This window comes from Amblyomma maculatum, chromosome 2 (genome assembly GCF_055883805.1).
Source record: "Amblyomma maculatum isolate TAMU_Amacu chromosome 2, ASM5588380v1, whole genome shotgun sequence".
Classification (NCBI taxonomy): domain Eukaryota; kingdom Metazoa; phylum Arthropoda; class Arachnida; order Ixodida; family Ixodidae; genus Amblyomma; species Amblyomma maculatum.
This window is the reverse complement of record NC_139345.1, coordinates 189,718,261-189,746,045: the sequence shown is the minus strand read 5'-3', so window position 1 is coordinate 189,746,045 and position 27,785 is coordinate 189,718,261. Positions and strand designations below refer to the sequence as shown.

The 27,785-nt window shown below is 47.1% G+C and overlaps 1 protein-coding gene across 1 annotated transcript; it reads left to right on the top strand.

The window, feature by feature from the left end:
- Positions 1 to 803: 803 nt before the first annotated feature.
- On the top strand, positions 804 to 27,079 carry LOC146200748 (uncharacterized). Its single transcript, XM_084592420.1, has 4 exons — positions 804 to 1,011; positions 2,241 to 2,246; positions 9,349 to 9,428; positions 26,631 to 27,079. The coding sequence occupies exons 1-4, from the start codon at positions 804 to 806 to the stop codon at positions 26,901 to 26,903; spliced, it is 567 nt and encodes a 188-aa protein (XP_084448546.1). The 3' UTR covers positions 26,904 to 27,079.
- The last annotated feature ends 706 nt before the right edge of the window (positions 27,080 to 27,785 follow it).

Below are 27,785 nucleotides of genomic sequence, written 5' to 3'. Positions count from 1 at the left end.
AAAGGCGCCACGTTACATCCTAGTGCCCAATACAGAGGTGAATTTCTCAATGTCATTATTTCAAGTGCTGTTTTTTGGAGAGCAACGGGTGGTCCGAGGTAAAATACGTACGCAAAGCGCACTGTGACTGAATTCAAGATTTCCATTATATCGGCAGAGTCAGCTTAGTGCAGCATTACTGTCCAACATGCCTAATCCTACAAAGTACGTTTTGACATAGAAATAAATTTTGTACCATACTAATTCACTATTCGCTTTAACGCGCACTGTAAAATTGCTAATAGAAAACGCAATACACCTAACACCGCTCTCTAGTTTACAAGGGGCATAAGAACGGAGATTCCGCTGTTTAGCTCAAATGCTTTTAACACGCAGGTAAAGAAAGGAAACAGAAGACTGTGAGCCCTGCACGCGTGCACTCCCCCCCCCAAGAGGACGAAGAGCGCACCACTCGAGCTTTGTTCCGATCCTGCGATTAAATTCTGTCCCAACGCTTCCCTTTTGGGCAGGTAGACATCGAAGCTTGTGCCCTTCCTGCGCCGCCCTCTCGAGAGGATCGAGCTTGTCGCTCGCATAACCGACGCAAGCGCACAGATATGTGAGTACCGCTCCGCCCCGCTCTTGTTTGTGGCCTGCCCGCGGGCTTCGCTGCGCTGGGGATGAGCTTTGTGAAACGCAGCATTAGACAACGGCTATATGGGAGGGTTACTTTAAACCGCAGTCCGCACCCTGTCCGTTCACTGGAATCCTGCGTGGCCACTTCTCGGTCTGCCACTGGTTAGCGCGGTTCCAGTTCCGGCGTCATGGCGTTCATGACGCACTTGTTCCTGATCTTCTGGAAGAACGTGTACATGATCCAGATTCGACGCCACTACTTCATGACCATGATCGAGATCATCGTGCCGGTGATCATGGGCTACATGTTCAGCTACGGCGGTCTCATAGGCCACGCGCACAAGAACGCTACGCAGGCCATCCTAAGCAGAACGGCCGTCGCTGCTTCGTCACACGGTGGGTGAAGCCGGAACGAGTTGCCTCGGGCACACAGAAAAAAAAATCAGCTCTTGGTATCGGTTAAGACAAAGCCATTGATGTCATGCCGGACGTCCGTATTTATACCCCGCAAAACGAGGCTATGAAACACCACGGGCTATAAGGAGATGCATCTTCGGCGGAAATACGCCTGTTTATTCGCCCCTGAGCAAGGGACCGAGCTAGTACCTAAACTTTAGGTTGTAATCTCTTCGTTTGATTTTATTGTTTGTCAAACCATGGGCTAACGTCGTTAGGAGCGCTGATATACTCATGTTCCAGTAAAACGGTCCTGCGGACGTCGAGCTCTGGTAGAACTTCGTAACCTCTGGACACCGGCGACTTGTATTTTGAAATATGCTCATTTCGAAAATAGCATGCTGGTTTTGAACGCGTGTTCGTTTGCAGCGTTTGGTGTAGCTGGCACCGTTGGTGCACTTGGTGCACAATGTTAGTGCGTCGAGGTTTAATTTCCTTATGAATGATTGAAATTGGGACGTTATGGTGGAAATTGGGACTTTCTTATTCGGCAGTACAACGCCAAGGACAAATTTAGTGCATTGGGGTTAAAATTTTTAATCCTCGTCCACTAACCTGTTTCATAAATAGTAGTGAGGCTCTCCGCTATGGTGATTCTATTGGTGGAGTTTGAAAATGACACGCCGTTAGGACGGCGCTACCAAGTGTGCCGCAGGTAGCTGTCGTCGTCGGTATTGGCCTCGAGATCGAGCAGAGTCGCCACCTTGCGGCTCAGCGGCGAAACCTACTCAGTGTGGATGCGTTTTCGCGTCGCGTGCCAGCCCGCAGTGATTTACGCGCGCGTGTACAGGAGTGTTTTTGTTGGTTTCGCGGTGCCTGTGAGCTTTTGCTTACCTAAATGCCTCTTGCAAATTAAATATGAACAGTCTATAACCCCACGCTTCATTGTAAAATATATATACTTGTCCGTATCGAGCATGTCATGCTTGGATAAGCACATCATCCATCGCGGTCTTCGGCGCTTGAGATCCTTTGACATGCAATGTCTCAAACGAAGCGGTACTGTCGTTACCGCCGTGTCAAAGCAAAAAAGGTCGTTGCCGTCAATAAAAGTTAATGCAAACACTCAGAAAACGCATATTCCCGTTTCTGTTTGGAATACCGCGGCTACTAAAACATATGCCACCGCAGACTGCTTCATATAGCAGAAGGCAGTTTGAACAGACCAGCCTACTGTGCCGTCTGTATGCACGATAGAGTTGTGTGCTTTTTTTTTCTTTTCTTTCTTTTTTTTTTTGCTTTTAAACCTCTGTCTCGGTGTCTCAATGGTAAAGGCGCTCAACTGCTGATTTCGAGAACGGGGGAATCAATCACAACCGTTTCGAAAGGCGTCCTCTGCTGTGGGATTTGACTGCACAATAAACAATCCCACGTGGTAAATGTGGTGTTAATAATGAAAAAGAAAAAAAAAACGACACCAAAACCAGCCTCTGCAATCATCCGTCATAGCCGATGCCGCTTTCATGCGTTAAACCCGGGCCAATATGATTTCTTTTCTTTTTTTTTTTTTTGTTGTTGAAGGCTTTTGTGCATCCGTAAAAGTTTTGAGCACATTTTGCTTTAGAGAAATGCTCGAATGTTTGGGAAACATATTCCCTGCACCTAATTGTTACCCTAAATATTACATAATACACCTATATCAATGTACTTTACTGGTAGCCTATTTTAATCATTACAATCCCTTTTCGTCCAAGTGCTGTCTTCCAACAAAACTCGTCATTTCTGACAAGGGGAGTAAAACAGCCTCATGCGGGCTTAAATATCAGTGTCTAGTTCGGGAATAAATACATTTTTATAGTCACATGATAAGATGACCTCCATTTTTTTCGGAGTAGTTTTATATCCGGCATCTGCTTTGGAAGCAACCCTAATATTTTACTTCGCATAAGATTTAGTCACTGCTGAATAATTAGTGATAAAGAAATTTTCAGCCTGTAAAATTGCTTCCCAGAACATGCATAGTGCCCATGTGCAGTTTATAACGATGTCTTCATAGCCAGTAATTCGTAGCTTCCTCTTTAACGTTACTGAAAATTAATTGCTGATTATTGTAAATTCTTTAAGTGTGTAAAAGTTGTCTCACACGGTGAAATTTATTCGCATCGCAAAACAAAATAATTTCACTACTAATTTACCGTTATATATTAACATCACACACATCAGAAATCCCTTATACTTTCCTCGGTGTCAGGAAATTATTTACAGTTAATGGCGCATGCATTAATACACTATCACATTCTATGACAGTGGCCCCAAAAAGCATCTCGGCAAATTCGATCCACTCAGCGCTGTACACGTGAACAATCAGCTTTCCTGTGCGGCGAGGTTTCCTGTACAGGGTCGGCGTGATCTCATTTTTGGGGAATACTAGTGTGTGGTTGTCTGGGCCAGAGTTGATGTGCACTCAGTCTAAAGCAACTCGCCATGCAGTGCGCTGCCAATGCTACATTTAACCTGCTTAATCCTCGAGTCAAGTACAATATAATGAACCAGGCTTTTTCGATACAATCTAAATTACTGCAGGTCAGAGCACGAACCTTGTATCTGTGTGGGCTTGACTCTAAATTCGCCGGTATCACTCGCACGAGACACGCGCAAACTGTTTAAAAGTCGATAAGAAAAACAAAGCTGTCATTAGGCAGGCCCAAGCCTTAGGCGTGTGAGTGCGGTACAGCGCAAGAAACGTGCAAAGTAAATCTAGAAGACTGGTGGTTGCGTGCTTTGTTTTCCTGAAATCCGCTCTTCTGCTGCATTGGCGAAATCCTTGGAATTTTTTTCTGCATTATTGCAGAAATACTGCAGAAGACACGTTTTCATCGCCAACAAACCCGCCGTAAACTGGAAAGCAGACCTACGCAGCGTGCGTTTCTGCGAGCGCCGCCGGCTGCCGATCCACACTACCGGAGTGACGGTGGCGCCACCTCTAGGTCGATCTCGTGGCGAATAGCTTCCCGGGGCTAAGAAAAGCCCAAAATATTTTTGATGTTTGCCTGCTTACCAACCACCCACAAAAACCTCCAACACTTAAGCTGCGCTCTTAAGGGTATGGTGTGACAACAGGAATGGCTTCTGTTGGCTACTCGCCATTCGGAGCCTCGTTAGCGTACTCGCGTGTTGCACTCCGTTACATTATGTGGTAGATTGCCAGATATCGACATAAAGCGTGTCTCACTCAGCATCGTGAGGATCTACTCTTCGTAAATAGTTCCTACCAATTCGGCCGTGTTATGTTATCTCGTGAACCTGCTATGGCTTTTTGGCGACAATTGTCTGTTCAAATCGCTGATGTTTTTTGTGAAGCCAAGAACAGCTACCCATACTGTTGACGTCACGCGCGTATTACGAAGGCGATGTTCACGCCAAGACCGGAACCAGATGTCACTTCAAGCGCGGCAGTCACAATTTATAGAGTAGTGTATACTCTATTCAATGCGCGCACTTTAGAGCCGTACATCGGACCCTTCAGAGCTATGGAGCAAGGGAAGCAATGAAGAAGCAGGAAAGCATAAGGCGCATGCCTCCCTCTTCGTACAACCTGACTGAAAGGCAGTTTTATTGAGATGCTTTCAAGACTTCATGATAGCTTGAAGAAATATTTGACGCATTTTAGGATTCAGGCGGTACTTGACCCCCCGGCATTTCGGCTGCGAACCAGACATGCTAATACCTAGACCTCGCAAGCCACGTTTGTAGGGAAGGACAAAAAGCGGGGGTCTCTACGTATGTCGCGTGGTCTTTCGTGCAAATTTTTATCGTACTGTTGTATGAATGAGAATATGCGGTAATTAGATAGCTGTTCAGGGCATTGCCACAGCATGCGGTTAAATCGGAGTACAACTGTCCTTTTTTCGTTTTTAATTAGAGGTCGTACTTCGGCTGGGAGACGAGCATTCCGCGTGATGTCAAGGAAGCGGTGAGATGATCAGTAAAACGTGTGCACCATTCCGCGCATGCATAATAGTGGCGGCGCACGTTAGAAATAATGTTTTTTGTTGATGATATTTGTTTATTATGGCACAGAAATTGACGTCGGCCACCAGGTGGAAAGCACCATGAGCATCCCAGTTTCGAGACGTATGCCTTGAAGCGAATCTTGATCATGGCTGAGTTCTTTATTTTATTCTATCGGCGTGAAATGAATCTTCTCTCTCAAATGAGCGGCAATGATAGTGCAGATTAAAGGCACTGCTGCCCACCCATGAGAAGTTACCTGCACCCGCTAAACTGCCGAACGGCAGCGTAATTGAGAGTGGTTCACATAAACAAAATTATATTTGGTACTGAGAACGTTTCGTTTTAGTACAGCATTCAGTCACTCTCACGCGGAAAGATTGGCTAGAAACTTAGTTCTAGCAAAAATCCGCCACAAGAATAGTCTCAACAGGCGCCAAAGACTGTTGGTAGGTAGCCTTAGCTCCCGCAATTTTCACTTGAAGAGAGAAAAAAAAAAAACGATCGCAGTGTGAGGCTACAGGTACACCCTTTGTCAATAGTTTAGAGCTCAGGAGGTCTACTTCTGAGATATACTATGTGGTTCGTAATGCATTCCTAGGTTTCCAAACTTGCTGAAGGCAAGATTTTTTCTCCTACCCTCTTCAATAGTTATAAGACTTCCACGATTGTTAGTCATAATTAAACCCTCCTAGCTATAAACTTTTGACAAAGGCGGCACATCGTACTAAATAATGATAATAATAATTAGTTCACAGGAAGGGAAAGGCGCAGTACACACTAGCTCTGTGGACACCTGAACCGCGCCGTAAGGGAAGGGATGAGGGTGGGAGAGAAAATGAAAAGAGGGAAAGGAGAGCCATAGTGGAGGGCTACGGAGTAATTTCGACCACCTGGGGATCTTTAACGTGCGCTTCGCCGGGGTGGCGCAGTGGTTACGGCGCTCGACTACTGTTCCCAAGGAGGTGGGATCGAATCCCGGCCTCGGCGGCAGCTTTTCGATGGAGGCGAAAAGCAAGGCGCCCGTGTGTTGTACGATGTCAGTGCACGTTAAAAAACCCCAGGTGGTCGAAATTTCCGGAGTCCTCCACTACGGCGTCTCTCATAGCCTAAGTCGCTTTGGGACGTTAAACTGCACAAACCAACCAACCAACCTTTAACGTGCGCTGACAACGCACAGCCCACGGACGCCACTTCGTTTCGCCTCCATCGAAACGCAGCCGCCGTGGTCGGGTTCGAACCCGGGAACTCCGGACAGTAGTCGGGCCTCTTACCACTGCGCCACCCGGGCGGGGCTACATCGTACTCCATGACAGAAAATTTCTCTGGTGTGGAAGCATTACCTTTGGAACAATATTTGACACTTCTTTCTGCGAATTAGCAATTGTAAATAAAGTCATATTCATTTTCACGGAAACATCCACCAGTGATTAGAAAAAAAGGACTGAGGTACAGAAAAATGGGTGATTTTCAGCTGGGTTTGCAACTTGCAAGCTTTCGCAAATACAAAACGTTTCCGCCCCCCCCCCCCCATACCTAGTGTATTCTCGAGAACAAAAGTTCATCTTAATGTCGACACATTTGTCCACATTATGAAACGTTTTAATGGGACGCATAAAATGCCCTAGTGCATTGCCGGCACCTCACCTTGAACCGTACTTATCGGAATGCAGCCGGTACCGCGTACAGGTAGAGTCAATGAATGACATAAACGCGAGGAGTTTTGCCAGTGCACGGTAGGTCCAGTTTTGGAGGCTAAATAAAACGCCTAAAATGTCTATAATAATATTTCACGATAGGCCCAGTTTTCGAGGCTAAATACAAGCCTAAAATATCTATAATAATATTAGTATATTATTAAAGATATTTTAGGCGTTGTATTTAGCCTGCAAAACTGCACCTATCATGCACTGGCAAAAATCCTCGCGTTTAGGTCATTCATTCACTCTGCCTGTACGCGGGATATCTTCAGATGACAAAATGCGGAGCTAGTTTTGGAAAAAAGAACACGAATAAAATTAAAAAAAATATGAGACAAGATTTTATTAGTGAACGAATGCGACTAATAACGCCACACAAGAATATAATGATTTGCGCTAGGCATCCGGTGATTTAATGTAATAAAGTTGGTGTAACCGCAAAGGAAATATATAGCGCTAGAGGTTCGAAGATGTTACGAAGTAAGCTGAGATAGTGCCGCAGCATTACAGCAGGGCAAGGTTGATCAGATACTCAGTTCAGCTCAGTAGGCCTACTTTTGAGGTTATAGACGAGCAGCGAGATTTACTGGAGATAAAAACAAAATAGATTTTGTTGTATTATTGATCGGAAACTTGTTCAAACGTTGGTGAGAAAGCGATGGCGATGGTTTCCCGAGGGGGCAGTCAGTTTGCTACTGCTCGATGAGAGAAAAAAGAAAAGAAGCATATAAGCTTATTTATTATTGCGCAATGATGGATGGGCGACGTCATGAGTATGACTTGTGCAGCGTTGTTGTTGTGTGCTGTAGGAAGAAGGAAAAGATAATGCACGGCCCTGCTACTGGCTCTGTAGCTGAGCCACCTCCGCTGCCTCGTGCAGACAGAAGAGAAGATATAGAGAAGAAAGAAAAGCAAGAAGGAAAGAAAGACGCGCCGCAACAACAGCCGTCGTCCACCACCGAAGCGGTGGCGGGTGCAATGACGGCCTACAACAGATAAAAATTCGGTGGCAGGCTAGCACCCGCCGCAAGCGGCGGTGACCTATCTGCCCCAGCCCCATCAGGGGAGAAGGCTTGTGCAGCGAGATCTGTGTGCTTGAGTAGTGCTACACTGTGACGGCATGAAGTAATTGTTAGGACTGCAGCACTACTACTACTACCCGCATTCTCGTAAAACCGATTTTACCTTTGACATTTCCGAAGGCCTGCAGATGTCCACAGAAGTAGTGCGACAGATACTGCGCCTTTCCTTTCCTGTAACCCAATTATAGAACGCCGGTGAACATTGATGCGTTCAACGGAACGCTGGTTGTGTTCGATAAGGGGCGCGATGTACCGTGCGCAGCAGCGACCCTCGTAAGTGTGACTCGTATCCAACGCCATCGCCAATAAACACATTACTTAAAGAAGATCGTATCTTTGAAGCAGATGCAATGTGGGGTCTGGAAGCACGGCACCTGATTAACACCGTAAAATAACGTTTAACAATTCAGACACTGCAAACACAATCCTGTGAAAACGCCCTGCTGCTGCACGATATCGGTAATTAACTGCGTTTAACCCTGATTAACGATGTGGAGCTGAAATGGGGTAGTAGTCCTGCTTTCGCTTTCATTGAAGTAGTGCGGAATTCCCTATGAGCAAAAAAGAAAAAGAAAATTTGCTGGCAAGATTTGCAAACTAAGTATTTTATTCGATGTTGAGCTAGTGTTACCATACAAGTTCACCAAAATATATCATATGAAAGGGCCTATAAGTGCAAATGCCCTTTTCAAGTAGCGAAGTGGATTCTAATAAGTATGCTGGTAATCAATAAGCTAAACTCATGGCTGTAAATCAGCGCACATGTTTAATGTCAACGCATCACTTTGGACCGCGTTTGATGAAATTGAGGGGTGCTGTCAATCTGGCTGTGCTGTACATTATTAACATACAAAGGCGTGCTCTTCTAATGCGCATAAGCGAACAGGGAATGACCCAGGGAACGACAGAGGCAATGTTGTGCCATGCCAACATTTCATATCTCGCGTCTTAGTCTTTCACTGGTCGTTTTCGTTAACTAGCACAACTTTATCACTAGAGAACTCAGGCCTCCTACTTCACATCTGGCAGGCGCTTATAGTGCGTATTCCTCAAGATGAATGTAGGCAGTAGTTACATGTTACTAGTAGAAGCCTACGGGGTAAAAACGTGGAGCTTGAGGAAGCGAACTGAACTTAGAACTGAGGACATCTATGGAAATCAAAGTGATTGCTGTAACTTAAAGAGGCAGGAAAGGAGCCGGATTGGTCAGAGAAGAACCGCGAGCTCGTGGAACTCTTCTTGGAAGCAGGAACAGGCGTAGGAAGGCCACGTAATGCAACGGCAAGTTAACGGGTGACCCCAGGAACAATTTAGTAAATTCTAACGGAGAGCAAGTGTATCAGAGGGCGGAAGAAAGAATTTGGACAAGATTAGGAAGTTTGCGGGTGCACGATAATTGGTTCATGACATGGTTAATTAGAATTTGGCGAAAAACTGTATTTGCGCTGCAGGAGACGCAGCTAGTCTGTTGATGCTTTTATGGTGCTACCTTCGTTGTAGAAAATGTGCTACTGAGAATTACACTGGGCCTTGCCTTGTCCCAGCTATCCTTCATGTCGACGAGGTGGACCTATGGGACGGCGAAGAGATGTCCAGTGACGCCGTGCTGCGATACCTGAACAAGGTAAAGATAAGCCATGCGGTAGACAAATGCGAATGTCGTGTGCGTACTTTTGGAAAGTGTCTCTCTCTGGGTGGCTTGCTACGGTGAATTAGTTTTGCACCACTGCTTCTCTTCGAAAAGGATCGTTGTAGCAGAACCTTAATCGCTACTATAGCTAGATGAGTAACGCCAGAAATTTTAAACTTTGTGGCAGCTTAAAAGAAAATTACGAGGGACTTTAGCGACTAGAGTAGTGAAAGGCTGAGTGCCGCATTGTGCTACTCAACTGGCACTGATTAGTAAATAATTAATTAATAATCAGACATTAGGTAAATATTTATTATTTATCACTAATAAGGCAATAATTGAGATACATAATTAGTCATTAATTAGTAATCAGTCATTGATTGATATATGGTCATATAAGGCACGCATTCGCTCATACTGTGATGGTGCTCTGTGATTGGTCAATACCTCTATGACGTCATCCCGCCTCGGCCAATCAGAACCGCCGCAAAAGCGGGACACATTTAGTGCACGACGGCATGAGCCATTAAAGACTTCCGCCTTAAAATGGCTTGAGCCTAGAGATGCGAGCGAAAGTTGTGTTAAGCATGGTTATGCATGGTTTAAATTAGGAGGACGCTCGAGCTTCGCCATGAGAGCAGACACGATAGCCGCGGTAACCCTACCTTTTCAATCCGAGATATTTTGTGCATATTTTTTATGGTCAGGGAATTGAAGGTGTAATATACTTTCGGGTCGACACCACGGAATGGTGGTGTCCACTAGGTCATTAACCAGGTCAAGGTCACATCACACTTTTCAAGGTCAAGAAGTCGAACAGGCTGACCTTAAGAGATACAAGGCGTAGTGAAGTTTTCTCTAAAAAAAATTTGGGTCTCCTTTGCATAACTTATTATCTCAAAGGCGCCAAGATACAGTTGTTAGCGTAGCAGATAACCTCACTAAGTCACGAGATTCGTATCGACAGTTTAGAGATAGCTGTGACGTCACAATCATGTCTTGATGCGCGGCATGAAAAAACAGCGATATAATCTCATTCTTCACCTGTAGTGATTTCTGTCCTTAAGGCAGGCTGACTTTCACATTGTAGGGAATTCAAAGGACGCAGCAATGATTATATTGCTGTATTTTTGTGTTTCACATGACATAGAGTTGACTGTGACGTCACAGCCATGACTCGGCTGTTGAAACCGAAATCGAAACAGGTGAAAAACGAGATTCAAGTATAATTTATTCAGCAGTTGTAGGCGAATGTGACGTGACTATATGTGTATAGTAATGTCCTAGACACCATTACACATCATACAACACGAACCTAAAAATGAGGCGTCTATAGCCCTTTAAGTACGTACGAAAATGAAACAGAAAAAATAAAAGTAGGGACAGAAGAACAAATCAAATATAGTAAAAATAAAATAAAAACTGAACGAAAGCAAGAAAGGAGAAAAGCGAAAACACTGATGTAAAGTAAAGTGATTAATGTAATAAAGTTGAAAAAGGCGCGAAGAACCTGAAATTCAAAATTTTGATCGCAGATAACTCAGCTTCGGAAAAACGCAGTAATAGTAATGTTTTTTTCTAGACGAAATTCATGAAGCGGACCCCAGACTTAGGGCAATATCACATCTTAAACAACTACCAAGCTTCGATCAGGTATCGCAGATAACCTCTGCAAAGTACCACAGCGATGCGCTCTAAGGAAAGCAGCAAAATTACAAATCAAACCTCTCTCGTGCTCCTCCAACTTCTTCGCTCTCTAGAGTGACACGTCGAGCCGTGGGGATGACGTACAACCTGGGCGAAGGGTGGACGTTGGCATGTTGACGCACAAGCATAGAACCACACAAAAATGATCAACACAGCTGTTTGGGCCACTTGGTACATATTTAGCACATTAAAAGATCAGCGCAAACACCGGGGACAAAGGAACGCAAAACGACAGGACGGGCGCTGTCCCGAAATGCTTTGTTTTGATTTCCTAGTCCATCAATGTACACTACATTGTTCTGTTTGCTGTACCGTCATTATTTCGTATAACAGCGTGCTTAGACACACACACACACACACACACACACACACACACACACACACACACACACACACACACACACACACACACACACACACACACACACACACACACACACACACACACACACACACACACACACACACACACACACACACACACACACACACACACACACACACACACACACACACACACACACACACACACACACACACACACACACACACACACACACACACACACACACACACACACACACACACACACACACACACACACACACACACACACACACACACACACACACACACACACACACACACACACACACACACACACACACACACACACACACACACACACACACACACACACACACACACACACACACACACACACACACACACACACACACACACACACACACACACACACACACACACACACACACACACACACACACACACACACACACACACACACACACACACACACATTGAGCGGAGGGAGCCTGGTGTGAGGGAGGGGTGGCGGAGACTCCTTTCTCGACCTTTAAACGAAACATCGGCTGGTGTTCCGCGGCGGGGACTCGGCCAGACATGCGCATGACAGCAAAAATGAAGACAATAAATTTCTGAAAACCTGAGGCCATTATGTCCGCATGTTACAAACTGCATCAGGCAACCCTCTCCGTACCGCGAGAAGAAACGGAGTTTAGCTTCCGGAGGCTAGACGTCTGGGCAGAAGCATGCAAAAGCTGTGAGAGGGAAACGGAAGGAGAGGAGCACGGGAAAATGTGTTGATCTAGGGGGCTTGCCCTATTAATTATTCCATGAAAATGTTTGTGGCCGTGCGTTACGGCGGGGGGGGGGGGTGAAAACGTTTATTTCCTATTGGGAGGTTTGACGCGGAGCCTTAAGGGCTTTGGCCTTACACGGCCACTGTCGTTCACAACGGGAACACAGTCGATGGCCTTACATTCAAGGCCAAATCTATAACACACGCTGAAGAGGTAGCCATTGCACTCGCTGCCTCAGACCACACTTCTAAATATATCATCACCGACTCACGAGGGGCTTGCCGGAACGTCGCCCAAGGGTGGACCACACCCTTAGCCTATAGAATATTTTAAAATTGCTGTCGGGACACGGACCCCGCGTGCCGATATCTCGTCTGGGCTCCTAGCCACCAGGGTCTTGCAGGGAACGAAGCAGCTGACGCAGCCGCCTGCGCGCTTTCTCTCCGGGCAGTTTCCTCGAGACTCGAATCGGCTGAGGACATCGATTCCAATCCGGCCTACACATTCAAAGATATTGTAACTTTTTATCAAAACTCGCATCGCAAATACCCTAACCCCTGCAAAGGGTTAGGAAAAGCGAACGAGAGGCTGCTCCTGCGCCTCTTCACTAACACAATGCTGTGCCCGGCAGTACTTAAACATTTTGACTCACAATTCACTGGACAGTGCCAGTACTGTGGGGAGGTGGCTGACACCTACCACATGATATGGGCCTGCCAACAAAACCCATCCCTTCCCCCCATCCCTAACCCTTCCGGGGAGGACTGGGAGGCGACCCTGCTCGGCTGCTGCGACCTACAGGCCCAAAGGGCCTTAACGCGGCGTGCGCGGGCGGCGGCAACCACCAATGGGGTCCCTGACTAGGGTCTCCGCGGCGGCGAAGCCTCAGAGACAGGGTAAGAAAATATTTTGTATCGGAGGGCGGACAGTGACCCTTTAAGGTTACAGCTTGTAGCAGACTTAGGTTGCCTATTTTGTAAGTGATCGCGCAGTGTTTGACGCCACTGCATTTTAAGCTGACAAAGGTGAAGCTATGTTGGCCTCGATTATGGTGCTTCTATAACTGCCGCTATCATTATGCTGCCACTAGCTGTCAATCAAATGACGCCATCGGACGAAACGCACATCATAATTCTCATTGTCTACCGTGAGGAAAAAAAAATCAGGGGGCACTTTGGCTCACTAAAGTGCTGCAAGGCGGAAGCCTTCCCCGCCGCCCTGCTTAGGCATTGACTGCGAGAGCGTTTGTGATTGACTAAAATTGTAATAGATACTGTACCTTTTCTTTCCTGTCAACCAATTTTAAACGCCGCTTATGCCTGCTGTACTTCATCTATTTCTATACAGGGTTTTGAATATTTGGGGGCTGGGATTTAAAAAATTCCTATGCAAAATCTACTACACCATTCGAGCTGAAATAACGTTCACATAGTAGCAAAATATCCTCTACGTTATCTGATAAGTGATTCAACATCGGTACTTGCCTAGATTTTCCGAAATCGAGAAAAAACTGCTCTCGGCGGCGTGCACAATTTTCGCAGAAGAGAGTCGAAAAGGTATTTTAACATGGTGCGTCATCTGTCGGGCAGCGAGGCAAGCGCACCAACGCCCGGGATGGAGCTTGTATCACAGCTCGACAGATGACGCACCATGTTAAAATAGCTTTTCGACTCTCTTTTGCGAAAATTGTGCACGCCGCCAAGAGCAGTTTTTTCTCGATTTCGGAAAATCTAGGCAAGTACCGATGTTGAATCACTTATCAGATAACGTAGAGGATATTTTGCTACTATGTGAACGCTATTTCAGCTCGAATGGTGTAGTAGATTTTGCATAGGAATTTTTTAAATCCCAGCCCCCAAATATTCAAAACCCTGTATGTGCTCTGCGGCGCGGCATTCGAGGAAGCGCCAAATGAAAGTCGCCGCCCGGACGCCTGGATCGAACGCCCGGCGTCTTATTGCCAAGCCATATCCCGTAGACGAGCAGACGACGCTCTGACGCGTGATTTTGTAGCGTGATCGCGTGGCGCGTGATTTGTCGCCAGGTGATGCACAAATAGCGGAAATATTGTCAAAAGCAATAATAGCGCTTTTAAAGACAGCCGCTGGTGTGCTTCTGTGGCGTATTGTGTAAATACTTAGTACTGCTTATCTCTGCGCAGAATACTTCTGTTTTATTCCCATGGTTGTACTTTTTCTGATTTTTTCCCAATTCACAACATTAAAAATATTACAACTTTTTGAGCTTTTTTTTTTTAGCCTGCATTATGCCATTCTTTTCGTTCCTAATAGCCTAAAAAACAGCCGTGAACACAGCCACGAGGTGATCTTATGAGAACGGTTAACACTATGCAATTACCTTCACCGCAATCATTTCCTACCTTCAGTGAGTGTATATTACCTTTAGGTTACGTTCAGAGTGAATGTATGTTACCTTTACGTTCCGCTCAGAGACACCTTTTGGAAACAATTGGCGTTTAACTCGCTGGGAGCGTCGCCTGCTCGAGTGCTCCTACAGGATATGGTTTGGCAATACGCCGCCCGGCGGGGTCAACTTCATCCATCATGATGACGTCACATCCGGTCATGACGTCACGGCCGATGACGTCACCATGTGACGGCTATTGACGTCTCGAAACGTCTACCCATTACTATTCGTTAGTGGTAGTTAACCATGACGCACTTTCCTAGTACTAGTTAATGTCTGATTAGTGTTAGATAAACACCCCTTAACTAGTAAGAGATAGTGATAATTATTATGACCTCCAAATGCATGGGCTCCTATGGGCATCTTTATTATTATTAGTCGTAAATTATTATGAAATTATCTTGCAAATGGCTTAAATCATGTTCCGATATAATACGATTGCTATTTTGTATCGATTCAATGGTGATCGACATATGCTCAGATAAGGCATGCATCCAAAACGCGGACATAATTGCTAACGACAGTATGAGGCAATAAAGGCTTTCGCTTTAATAGTTAAAATAAATAAATCGTGTCTCTAGTGGGAATCGAACCTCCATCCCTTGGATCCCCAGCCGAGCGCTTTAACCAACGGCGTCACGCCCAATTTTTTTCTTTATTGCATGAATTGGTACAAATACATCAGTAAAAGATTGTGGTTGCCATGCCCCTTGGCTGACAACCATGTCTAATGGACTTTCATTACCACAAGTTCGCCCATCAGACTCAAGACCTCCTCCGCAGCGTCTTGCTGCTTCAAAATTTCTTTTAGTTTATACACTTGTTCAACAAAATAATCACATACAGATCGTGCATCGACATCACAGTGTCTATAAGCCATCCTACTCCTCCAAATACTGTGAAGGCCCAATAGCATGATGAGGTCATACTGAAAATCATCATTAATAGTTGTCAAGTACCGAATTCCACGTGGCGTCAATGGCAGGTCTTTTTTAAGTGTCCTTTGTAACACACCCCAGTAAAACACCGCATCCCAACAATCCAGGAACACGTGCTCAACTGTTTCAGGTTTCCTACATAGTAGACAGTTTGAGCCCCAAGGTACAAAAAGGCCCTTTTCTTCCATCCATGTTTTGACTGGGAGGGTTCCTGTATGCAATTTAAAAAAGAAGGTTTTTACGCCCGGTGCAACAGTTATGTTTTTAACTCGTTTGAGCACATCTTTCCTTGGGCCTTCACAGTATAAGGTTCTGTACAATGGAGCTCAGAACAATTGTTAAATAAGATCCTTGTACAGTCGCTTAGGGGGTACCGTCGCTAAATACTCTACAGAGTACCTCGCGCGCAAAAACTTGAACGACCACACCACTTCCCGCAGGAAGCGTGACACAGTGTATCCCCGAGCAGAGCATGAAGAAGCTATGAACCCTGGAATTGCACTGGATAGCATGATTTGCATAAAGGTTCTCAGGAATGCATCTTTTTGGTCACGTAGGAAACAAAACCTTAAAACCATCTGCCGCACATATAGATGCATTAGAGACAACCCTCCGTCTTTAACTCGCCGAAAGAGATTATCTCTGCTAATTCGTTCCCAGTTGGACGATCAAATAAAGACCGCAAATACACGATGGAACCTTTGTATATTGCTTCGAGCACAATACAATACTTGAAGTAAATACATTATTCTTTCTACCAAAAAGGTATTGCATACAGTCGCACGGGCGAAAATAGAGAGGTTACGTCCCATCCATCCTTTCGTCCTTCACCGTATTTCTTCCGCTTTTTCATTCCAGTAATTCGTATTTTCCCCGTATTTGTCCAATGGGACTCCCTAATAAACTCCGGGCTTTGTATCCCATCTTACTCCACAGAAAATTTCCGGTTCCTTTTCCCATTCCCCGTGCCAGACTCCGAGACAGCACTACCAGTCTGCCTGCAATACTTTTGTGTTACTTTCAAAGCTTCCGAAACGCTTTCGCGATCTTCACAAAAATGCGCCACATCATCAGCGTATGCCAATATTTTAACTTCACATACTCCCAGCTTAAAACCACGGATGTATTCGTTAGCAATTACCATTCTACACAATGGTTCCAAATATATAGCAAAGAGAGGAGACAGTGGACATCCCTGCCGCACAGATGCTCTTACATCAATTCTTTCAGATAACACTTTGTTAATAATAAGGCGTGTAGAACAACATGCATAAGCCATTTTAACTCTTTTCAATACAACGGCACCAACACCAATATGTTCCAACAAACAGTACAATATTTCATGAGACACACGATCAAATGCTTTTTCGAAATCAACTTGAACCATGGCCACTCTCCTGTTTATAGCATGGCAACACTCGAACACACTACGCGCTACATGAATATTATTAAATATGCTTCTGGGGCCGAATTACGGTTCTCGCTCTAAAGTTATAGAGCGTGACGTCAAAATGACGACGCCGTGACGTCTCGCCGAGACGTCAACGCGTGACGAAAATCGGAATCAACCAATGATAGCCAGGGTGCCGCCCCGGGCCGGTTATTTTCACGGCAACAGGTTTATTCGAACGTCAAGGAGTCGTTTGCTAACTTTTTTATAGATATAGCGTGTGAATAAATTAACTAAAATTTTATATTTTCAAGAAGCCGCATTTAAAGTTCAATGTCATAAAAAAAATCAAGAAGCAGCTACAATTTTGCAATTAAACGCTCTCGTGGGTAGCTTCTTTTGCCGCGAGGGCGCGCTGGCAGAGGTAAACAAACCGTAAAAATGGCGATTTTCAGTAAAACAGCTGATACCACGGCTATAGTGCCGGCTTTTGCGCATCGTCTGATGTCAAGGTACTGTGTGATAGTCCTAAATGCGCGGAGAAATCATATCGAAAGCAGTGTAATCGGGGCTTTGTTAATTTTTCTTTAGGAAACAGAAACAAAAGAAAGATGGATCGCGGAGCACGAGAAAATAAACTTTTATGTTCACACGAACGTCTCACACACAAATGCTTCAGTTAGAGCGAGCACGAGGAAAAGCAACGCGGTTGAGCGTACTCTACCAACCTCGCTCGTTTTCATTCGTTTTGCACTGTATGTCGCCTTCGCCTCCGCCTTTTGCTTTGGACGCACTGCGGAGCCCAACCACCCTTCAGCGCCAACTTCGCAGTAGTTGAGTTCAGCCATTTGACGCACGCACTTGCTCACCGTCAGTTATGAGAGGCCGACTACCAGTGGAGACGAAATCCTCCGGAGGCAAAAAAAAAAAAAAAAAGATCGAAGCACGCATGACAGCCGCACCGTCAAGAGCGGTCGACTGCGAGCTTCATCACAGTTCATCGGCGCAATCATCGCACCACCATCCGCTTTCGCATTTTCAAGCCGAAATGGGCGTCGGAACAACTCTCCGAACAAGTAGAACGCATTCTCACACACCGCCCTTCGTCGCTGCTCGCGCCGGCGTTGCCGCTTCAGCGCCGCAGCCACCACTCACACCACTCCACCGCGGACGCCGCCGCCATTTTCGCTCTATAACTCGCTCTAAAACGTTTTAGACCGTCTCATCGCGCTCTACAAAAATAGTCTAAAACCACGGGCATAATTAGGTGCGCGACGTCATCTGTTTTTTCGCCTCCGCGACGCAATCGCAGCATCCCGTGACGCAACTTTTCAAGATGGCGACGGCGACCAATAGGAGCGGGCGTTTTAGAGCGCTCTCAATTATAGAGCGGTCCGTAATACGGCCCCTGGTCTTTATTCCGCATGTTTGATGAGGTCCAACAATACCTTTTATAATGTATTGCAATCTCTTAACTAACACCTCCGTCAGAATTTTACAATCAACATTTGTTAACGTGATCGGTCTGTAGCTTGTAACTTTTAAAAGCATGGCTGGCTCATCAGTCTTGGGAACCAAGACCGTATGCGCGTTGCAAAACGACGGTGGCAGGTAACCCACATCAAAGCACTCATTGAAAAGCCTATAGAGCATGATAGATAACTCACTTTTAAGGCTCTTGTAAAAGGCCGCACTCAAACCATCTGGACCCGGGGACTTTCCGACATTCAATTCATCAATGGCCTTTTCTATTTCCTCCACACTTATTTCGTTCTCTAACTCTTCAGCAACTTCTTTGCCTAATATTGGCATCAGAGGAAAAAAGTTATCTCTAAACCCTTCTTCACTTGGTGCTTTGCTCGAAAACAGCTCACGGTAATGTTCCACGAAGGCGCTCGTAATTCCGTCTTGCTCATCATGCCTCTGCCCCTTGTATTCAATAACCGTTATCTCGTTCGCGCGCGCATATCGCTTTTCATCAGCGAGGGCGCGTTTTGTTGGTGTCTCGCTACCGAGCCATTTTTCCGTGCGCGCTCTTATCGCAGCGCGTCTGTACTTCTGGGCATCCAAAGCTTCTAGCCTAACTTTGATGCCTTTTATATCATGCATGAACATACCCGGCATTCGTTCTTCTTCACGCCCTAAATATTTTAAGAGCTCTTGCAGCTGCTTTTCTTCTTTCTTTTTCTCATACTTAATAATGGAAGAGCGCTCAACTGCATTCATTTTAACCTCCTGTTTAAATCGTTCCCAGGATTCAATACAGCTTGTTTCGATCTCATAAAAATATCAATGCTTTCCTTAACTTTTCTTAAAAATAGTTCCTGTTCTGTAAGCCTCGAGTTTATTTTCCATACGTCCCAGTTCATTTTTTATTTACATTGCTTCATTCCGCCCAGCGTGACCGTAACTAAGCAATGGTCGCTAAATGACACTTGCTTTACTTCATACTGTTCACAGGTAGGCGAAAACTCTGGCGACACATATATTCTGTCAAGTCGCGCGTGACTACTACCTTGAAAATGTGTGAAATGCACCCGTTTTTCACCATTCACCAGGACTGATACGTCCTCTAAGCTGCACTCATTGAGGACACACTTCAGCAATTCGGCACTTTGGTCTTTTCCAACATTTCTATTCGAACGATCCTTAGAGCCTACACCACAGTTGAAATCTCCCAAAAATATAAGCGCACGACTGCATTCAAGGAAAGGCACTAACTGCTCAAAAACGTCGCGCCGTTCTTTTTGTGTCTTTGGTGCATACAGGACCACCACCCTCACCGCACAGGTTTCGTACTTGATGTCGCACACGACGAAACGTCCCCTTGCACAAGTTATTACTTGCTCCACTGCTATGCCTACACTTTTCCTCAGGAAAAGACAGCAACCTGCCGACAAACCGACTGCATGGCTTACGCAAACATTGAGGCGTGACCGAAAACCAAACACCATATTGTTACGGGATAGTTCAGCTTGTAGCAGAGGGCGGACACCGAAGACAAGGCTTTCAAACAGACGATCTCTGCAGGCACCAGCCGACGCTGTTGAACGTCGTCTTCTCTCAAACTCACGAGAGTCTTCTTCTTCTTTCCTTATGCGTATGCACCGCCTAATGTGACACTACCCCGCCGGCTGAAACGCACCGTCAAAGTGCGTACTAGCGTCCAAACCGGGGTCCATGTAGTACGGCTTTAGGCGTGCAACATGGACCGTCTCGGTGCGTGGTGTAGAGGCATGGCGGACGGGATGCAAGGGCGCAATTTCGTATGTCACTGGTGTCACTTGTCGTAATATACGGTAGGGCCCTGTATACCGGGGCAAAAGTTTTTCCGAGAGGCCAACGCGGCGAGCTGGAGTCCAAAGCAGCACGAGAGAGCCGCAAGAATACTCAGTGTTGCGATGACAAGAATCATAGCGATGTTTCTGGGAGTGCTGAGAGGCTGCGAGTCGGTTGCGAGCAACAACGCGGGCAGCATCAGCTCGGGCTATGGCGTCACGAGCATATGAGCTGGCAGTGGTGACAGACGGGAGCAGGCTGTCAAAAGGAAGCAGAGGTTCACGGCCGTATAGAAGATACAAGGGGGAGTAGCAGGTAGTGTCGTGACGCGACGAATTGTAAGCGAATGTCACAAATGGCAGCGTTATGTCTTAGTCACGGTGGTCATCAGAAATGTACATAGACAACATGGACAACATGTCAGTCAGTGTTCGGTTAAGGCGTTCGGTAAGCCCGTTCGTCTGTGGATGGTAGGCAGTCGTGAAAGAATGACGAACGTTGCACAGTCGTAGGATCTCGTCGACTATACGAGCCAGAAAGCAACGGCCACGGTCGGTGAGCAGTTGGCAGGGAGCTCCATGGACGAGTATAAGGTCGTTGAGGAGGAAAGCAGCGACATCAGTTGGACAACTGGTTGGTATTGCTCGTGTTACCGCGTAGCGTGTGGTGTAATCAGTGGCCACCGCAATCCATTTGTTCCCCGATGCGGACATGGAAAAGGCCCTAGAAGATCCAGACCCACTCGAGAAAATGGGTCTATGGGGATGTCGGTTGGCTCAAGAAGTCCAGCTGGTAAAACTGATGGCTTTTTCCGGCGTTGACAGCGGTCACAAGCAGCTACGTAGCGGCGGACTGCGCGTTATAGGCCTGGCCAAAAGAACCGACGGCGCACACTGTCGTATGTGCGAGAAACGCCTAGATGACCCGCTGTAGGAACGTCGTGAAGCTGTTGAAGCACGGCTGAGCGTAGGTGCTGAGGGACTACTAGTAGAAGGTCGGGGCCATCAGGTCGCATATTGTGCCGGTATAAGGTGCCGTCGTGGAGCACATACAAACGAAGGGAAGGGTCATGGCGATCGGCGCTGAGGCGATTGATAATTTCGCGAAGTTGAGGGTCCTGACGTTGCTCACGGCGAATGTTGGAGAAATCAGAAATAGAGAGCACGCAAGCGTCATTGTCACACTCAGGTTGACTTGGCGGGTCGACTGGATGACGGGACAGGCAATCGGCGTCTCGATGCAACTGGCCAGACTTATAAACTACTGAAAAATTGTACTCGTGAAGGCGCAAGGCCCAACGTCCAAGGCGGCCAGTAGGGTCTTTGAGTGTAGAAAGCCAACACAGTGCGTGGTGGTCAGTGACTACTGTGAATGGCCGCCCATACAAGTAAGGGCGGAACTTTGTAATGGCCCAAACTAGGGCTAAGCACTCACGTTCAGTGATGGAATAATTTTGTTCGGCCGCAGAGAGGAGTCGGCTGGCATAGTCGATGACGCGAGGTAAACCGAGCTGACGTTGTGCGAGAACGGCACCAATTTCATGACCACTTGCGTCGGTGCGTACTTCTGTGGGCGCTGACGGATTGAAGTGAGCCAACACTGGCGGACCGGTGAGGTGGGCAATAAGAGCGACGAAAACGGTCGATTGTTCGTGGCCCCAGGTAAAGGAGACCTCTTTTTTCAGAAGCTGCGTGAGCGGACGGGCTATTTCTGCGAAGTTTGGTACAAATCGCCGGAAATATGAGCAAAGTCCGAGGAAGCTACGCACGTCGCTGCTACATTTCGGTATAGGGAAATCCCTTACAGCGCGAATTTTGTCGGGGTCTGGCTGGATGCCATGGGTGTTGACTAAATGTCCTAGGACCTTGAGTTCCCGGCGACCAAAGGTACACTTCTTGGAGTTCAACTGAAGGCCAGCTCGTCGGAAGATGCCAAGAATAGCCGAAACACGATGGAGGTGGCCTTCAAAGGTTGATGAAAATACGATGACGTCATCGAGGTAGCACTGACATGTGGTTCATTTGAGCCCACGTAATAGGGAGTCCATCATACGCTCGAATGTCGCAGGGGCATTACATAAGCCGAAAGGCATCACCTTGAATTGGTAGAGGCCATCCGGGGTGACAAAAGCCGTCTTTTCACGATCTCTTTCGTCAACAGAGATCTGCCAATATCCAGAACGGAGATCGATGGAGGAAAAGTAGTTAGCACCATGCAGGCAGTCGAGAGCGTCATCGATCCTTGGAAGAGGGTACACGTCTTTCTTTGTTATCTTGTTTAGGTGTCGATAATCAACGCAAAACCTCCAGCTGCTGTCTTTCTTTTTGACGAGTACTACCGGAGACGCCCAGGGGCTGCTCGACGGCTCAATAATGCTGCTTGCCAACATTTTCTCTACTTCTTCCTGAATGATCCTGCGTTCGGAAAGAGCAGCTCTGTAAGGCCGTCTATGAATAGGTCGGGCATCTCCAGTATCAATACGATGTGTGACGACGGACGTTTGGCCCAGGGATCCGTGACCGAAATCAAAAATGTCGCTGTATGACCGCAAAAGGCCGGCAAGGGCGCTGGCATATTCGGGACGCAGGTCAGAGGCAACCATGGCTGAGATGCGGTCCTCCGGACTACTTGATGGGACAGGTTGTGCAGGTACGTCGGCGTGACGGTCGGACAGCACTGCAGAAATAGTAAAGCTGGACAAAGGCGACAGCTCGGCAAGGAAAATGCCCTCCGGGAGAACTTGTGAAGACATGCTGAAGTTGAGTACGGGAATGTAGGAGAGGTTATTCTCGACGTGTACAATGTTATGAGGTAGGACGATGTTGCGCTGTAGAGTGACGTCGGTGATGGGGTTGACAACGTAGTCGCCGTCAGGAAGGGAGGGAAAAGGTGACATGGGCACGTATACTGCCGCCTCGGGAGGTAGGCGAGTAAATGTACTGGAGCGGAGGCGAGGCTGGGTTTGGTCAGCACTGGGGTCGTGAACACAATAGGGCAGGGCTAGGCGCAGAAGTCCGAAGGAACAGTCAATGAGAGCGGAATGGGCTGTTAAAAAGTCTAGGCCTAAAATCACGTCTTGAGGACAAGTAGTAAGGACGGCGAAGAGCACAGGGACGTGGTGGCCGGCGATGCTAACGCGTGCAGTGCACAATCCGATGATGGCAGCAGTGTTTCCATCAGCAACTCGAACTGTAGAGGTGTTAGCGGGCATAAGAACTTTTTTGAGGCGCTGGCGGAACGACGAACTAAGAACTGAAATATGGGCTCCAGTGTCAATGAGAGCGGGCACAGGGACTCGATCTACGAGGACATTGATCAGGTTGCGGCGTGGTGTGATGGTCGAAACACAGTTGGCTGTCCGGGTTAGTAACGCAGCGTCACGTCCGGGTGCTGCGTTGCCTAGTTTCCCGAGTAGCTGCCTTGGTACGTTGGGGACAAGCTGCGGCGACGAGTAGGTGATCGGGAATGGTGGGCTTGAGGCAATGGAGAACTGCTAGAACGACGGTCTTGCTGTATGTTCTCAGTACGAAGATGTGCTGGGGTGACAGAAACGCGTCGTGGTGCATAATAGTTATGGCGGACAGGGCTGTAATAGGGTTGAGAGGGGGGAGCCGGACGGCTGCGGCAATAGCGGGACGTATGGCCAGCTCGACAGCAGACGAAGCAAATAGGCCTATCGTCAGATGGGCGCCACTCCGCAGGATTGCGGGTAGGGTAGCGTGGTGTGTAGGGCGGGGTTGTGGCAGCAGCAGCAACCACTGGGATTGGCTGTGGTGCAGGGGGTGGTGGGGCAGGATTTGAAACGAGGCCCACATTAGCGAATTCTTGGCGGACAACAGCCTGTATCATAGCTATTGTTGCCTGTGCAGGAGGTGACGTATGTGTAATCGGAGTCAAGGCCTCGATTTCCCTGCGGACGATGGTAGTGAGGTTATTCTGACTTGAAAGCTGCTGTAACGGGGGCAAGTCGTCACATGAGGATGTAGTCGCCGTGTTGGGAAGGCGCTGAAACCGATGGACGATGCGGCGCTGCTTCGCCTGTTCGAAACGGCGACAGACTTGCAGGACTGAGTCCACCGTAGAGCAGTCTTTGCAGAGAAGTATATTGAATGCGTCATCAGCGATACCCTTAAGTATATGGCCCACTTTATCATCTTCGGTCATGGAGGTATTCACCTTTCGACACAATGCGAGAACGTCCTGTATGTAGGCCAGGTATGACTCGGTTGACGATTGAGCCCGAGTAGCCAGGTCTTTTTTGGCTGCCAGACCTCGCCCTATTAGTTTGCCGAATAAGTCCTGCAGTTTTTGTTTGCAGATGTCCCGCGTAGGCATCTCCTGTTCGTGATTGGTGAACCAGGTCTTCGCCGTTCCCGCCAGATAGAAGATTATGTTTGCAAGCATTACGGTAGCATCCCACCGGCTATTCTTGCTGCACCTTTCATATTCGTCGAGCCAATCTTCAACATGCTTGTCTTCGCCGTTAAAGATAGGCGGATGACGGATTTTGGTTAAAACCATGGGAGCAGCTGGAGTTTCCGTAGCGGGTGATGCGTCCTGGGATGCCATGCTTACTGTGGTAGTCGGTGGGGTGAGCTCAGGGAGATGACGTCCACTGCGCAAATCCAGGTTTCTGGCTCGAAAGTACGAGGAGCTGTGGCAAGGGGAATCGAAAGTACCTCCACCAAGGTGTTACGGGGTAGTTCAGCGTGTAGCAGAGGGCGGACACCGGAGACAAGGCTTTCAAACGCACGTTCTCTGCAGGCACCAGCCGACGCTGTTGAACGTCGTCTTCTCTCAAACTCACGAGAGTCTTCTTCTTTCCTTATGCGTATGCACCGCCTAATGTGACAATATTATCTGTTTGCTGCTCATCCTCAACCTTTGTTTCTTGTATGGCTAGGATGTCTAAATCTAGTTCGCTCAACAAACGGTTCATCTGCACTTGCTTCCGTCCGAGGCGAGCCCTCGGACGTTTAGAGTGCACACTTTCAGCGGTTCTTTCCAATAAGCCATACTCTAAACCCAGCTAACAAACAATGACTAAAGGCTCACTTCTTCAGTCTCTCGTCGCGAGTGAGCGACGACGAACGCAACGCAGTTTGCGATAAGGCTAACTTGCCTTTCTTAGCGCCTTCCACCCTCCACTGCTTTTCTAGTCGACGCAGTTCCCGTTCCGTAGCTGGTACCTTTTCGTAGTCTCGTGGTTTCTTCATGGAGGCGGTTGTCATATCCATCGGGGACTCAGAAACGCTTCCTTCCGAAGTGCCTTTCGCTGTTGGCTGATCTGACGACATAGTAGCCTCCTCTCCCTTTCCAGTCGTTTCTGCAGCGGGTTCGCTAACTTGCGTCTCCCCTCCGCCGGTGGTGTGCTCCGGCTGTTGGACATCAGGTCCCTCTCCGGATCCTGTAGGGGGCAGGGCTCCAGCGTTCTCCAGTTCCTCCTGGTCCATGATCAACTCGCTCCCGTCGTCTTGAGGGGGCATAATACCCGTGGCCGCACGGGCATACGCGCGGACGCATCCCTCCCGGTCGTGCCCGAAGATTGACACGAACTACATCTCGGAGTGCGGCAATCACGTCGAATGTGGCCTGTCTTCTTAGATCTTAAGCATATTGGTGGCCGTCCAGGCACCACCACTAACACAAGCCCCCCGTAAAACTTGTACATGTGGGGCAAATCATCGATAGAAAGCCCCTCTTTGAGCACTATTTTTACTAGCCGAGTTGTCGATTCGGCCTCTTCAAAACCCGGGCTGTTCCACTGCTCATAAGTGACTTCTTTCACATCTGATATGAGACATTTGGAAGGGTCCAATACCAGCCACGTAGGGTAGTACACCGGCCTTTTCCAACGGCTCACGAAAATCCTGTATGCGATAAGGCCGGCGCCACGCCCAATATCTCGAAACGCACATTATAATTATCCTTGTCTAGCGTGAGGATGACAGTTAAAAAAAATTTTCTTCTCTGGTAATCGAATCTGCATTCCTTGGGTCCCCAGCCGAGCGCTTTAACCAAATGCGCCGAGCCAGGGATCGTGAAACGCACGTCATAATTCTCCTTCTTTTCCTATATCATAATAGTAGGGATGACAATGACGCTGCAATTAGTAATAATAATGATGACATTATCAATGATAATGATGGTGCATTTATTTGAGAAGGCTAATGAGAGCAAACGTGATGCACCGTTTGCACCAGTAACGCTTAGGCTTTCGAATTTCTGCAGTGTAGATTCCACAGTGCTCTTGGAATTTTTCTTGGTGTACGCATTCTATCTCAGCGATAAGTTTCCTTCAGGTATGCAAGGAGTACGTTGTTCATCGCAGACAGTGCCATTCCGCTGGGCCCTCGCCAAGGACAAGGACAAGAAGGGCAAAGGAGGCAAGGGCAGGAAGCCATCAAAGAAAGAGCTCACTCCGGAACAGATGAGGAGGAAACAGGCGTACACGGAGAGCGTGGCAAAGAATCCTGTGCGCCACACGCTCGGCTGCCTGCCCACCGTGGTCGGCTTTCTCTTCATGTTGCCCGTGTTCACCAAGAGACTGTGCGAGGAACTTACATCAGGAGCAAAGGCACGCTCATTTGTATACCTGCTTTGAAGTGTCGATGACGCTTCTGCTTAGTCTGAAGGTCCTTTTTTTTTATGAATGTACGCTTGATTCCGCCTTGTGCTGCGTGTCCGGAGTAAATTCAATTTACCAATTTATGACCGTAAAAATATGTATATAGCGCTTTTAAGCAGCACCATGCATATCTTGTGCCGACATATTACCATGTCCTTTCTTGTGCCATTAAAGAAACACTGATGCGTTTGGTTTTATCTGCGGAAGCACGGCTGAGGCTTTGATAAGGCTTTCAAGGCTGTTAAACTACTACATTACTGTCTTGCAACACGCTCTCCCAACGCAAATTCAGTTTATTGTTCAGTTAATTAGGGCTTCTATTTAAAGGAAGGTGCTGTGTAATATGACTCACGTCTGGCTGGTCAGCAAATAAACATAAAGAAAATGATGCCCCCGTCTTGGGGTATATACAAAGGGAGCGAACAGCTTGCACCAAGGATATGAAAGACTTTTTATTTTGGCTGTTGAATGTGAGATAATAATGCCATTTTCAAGACAGTTAGAAAGTTGAAGAAAAACTGTACCGTCGGTGGGATCCCAACATATCACGTCTAAATTTCGCATCCTGTCCTCTACCGACTGAGCGACAGCTATAGCTGTTTAATCTTCTGCTTTATTTTTGAACATTTTCATTATGCTTTGTATTATGATGCTTGGAGTGTGGTCGAAAAACCAGCAGGAATACTGGCTTGGAAAGTGCGACAGCCGTGTTTACAATGACGGGAACAACAGCGTCATTCCAGGAATGCGTACTGAAGATAATGAAGATAATCGTCTTAGAAAAGAAAAAAAGAAAAGAAAATGAAAAAGTTTATTTGTATTAAGTTCTTCAGGCAATAAATCAGAGTAAACGTTTTG

Bases quoted from the DNA above. Each gene is read 5' to 3' on its own strand.
- LOC146200748 (XM_084592420.1), top strand. From the start codon at position 804: ATGGCGTTCATGACGCACTTGTTCCTGATCTTCTGGAAGAACGTGTAC. The intron at 9,429-26,630 runs GTAAAGATAAGC...TGTTCATCGCAG, and splicing joins TGCTGCGATACCTGAACAAG to ACAGTGCCATTCCGCTGGGC.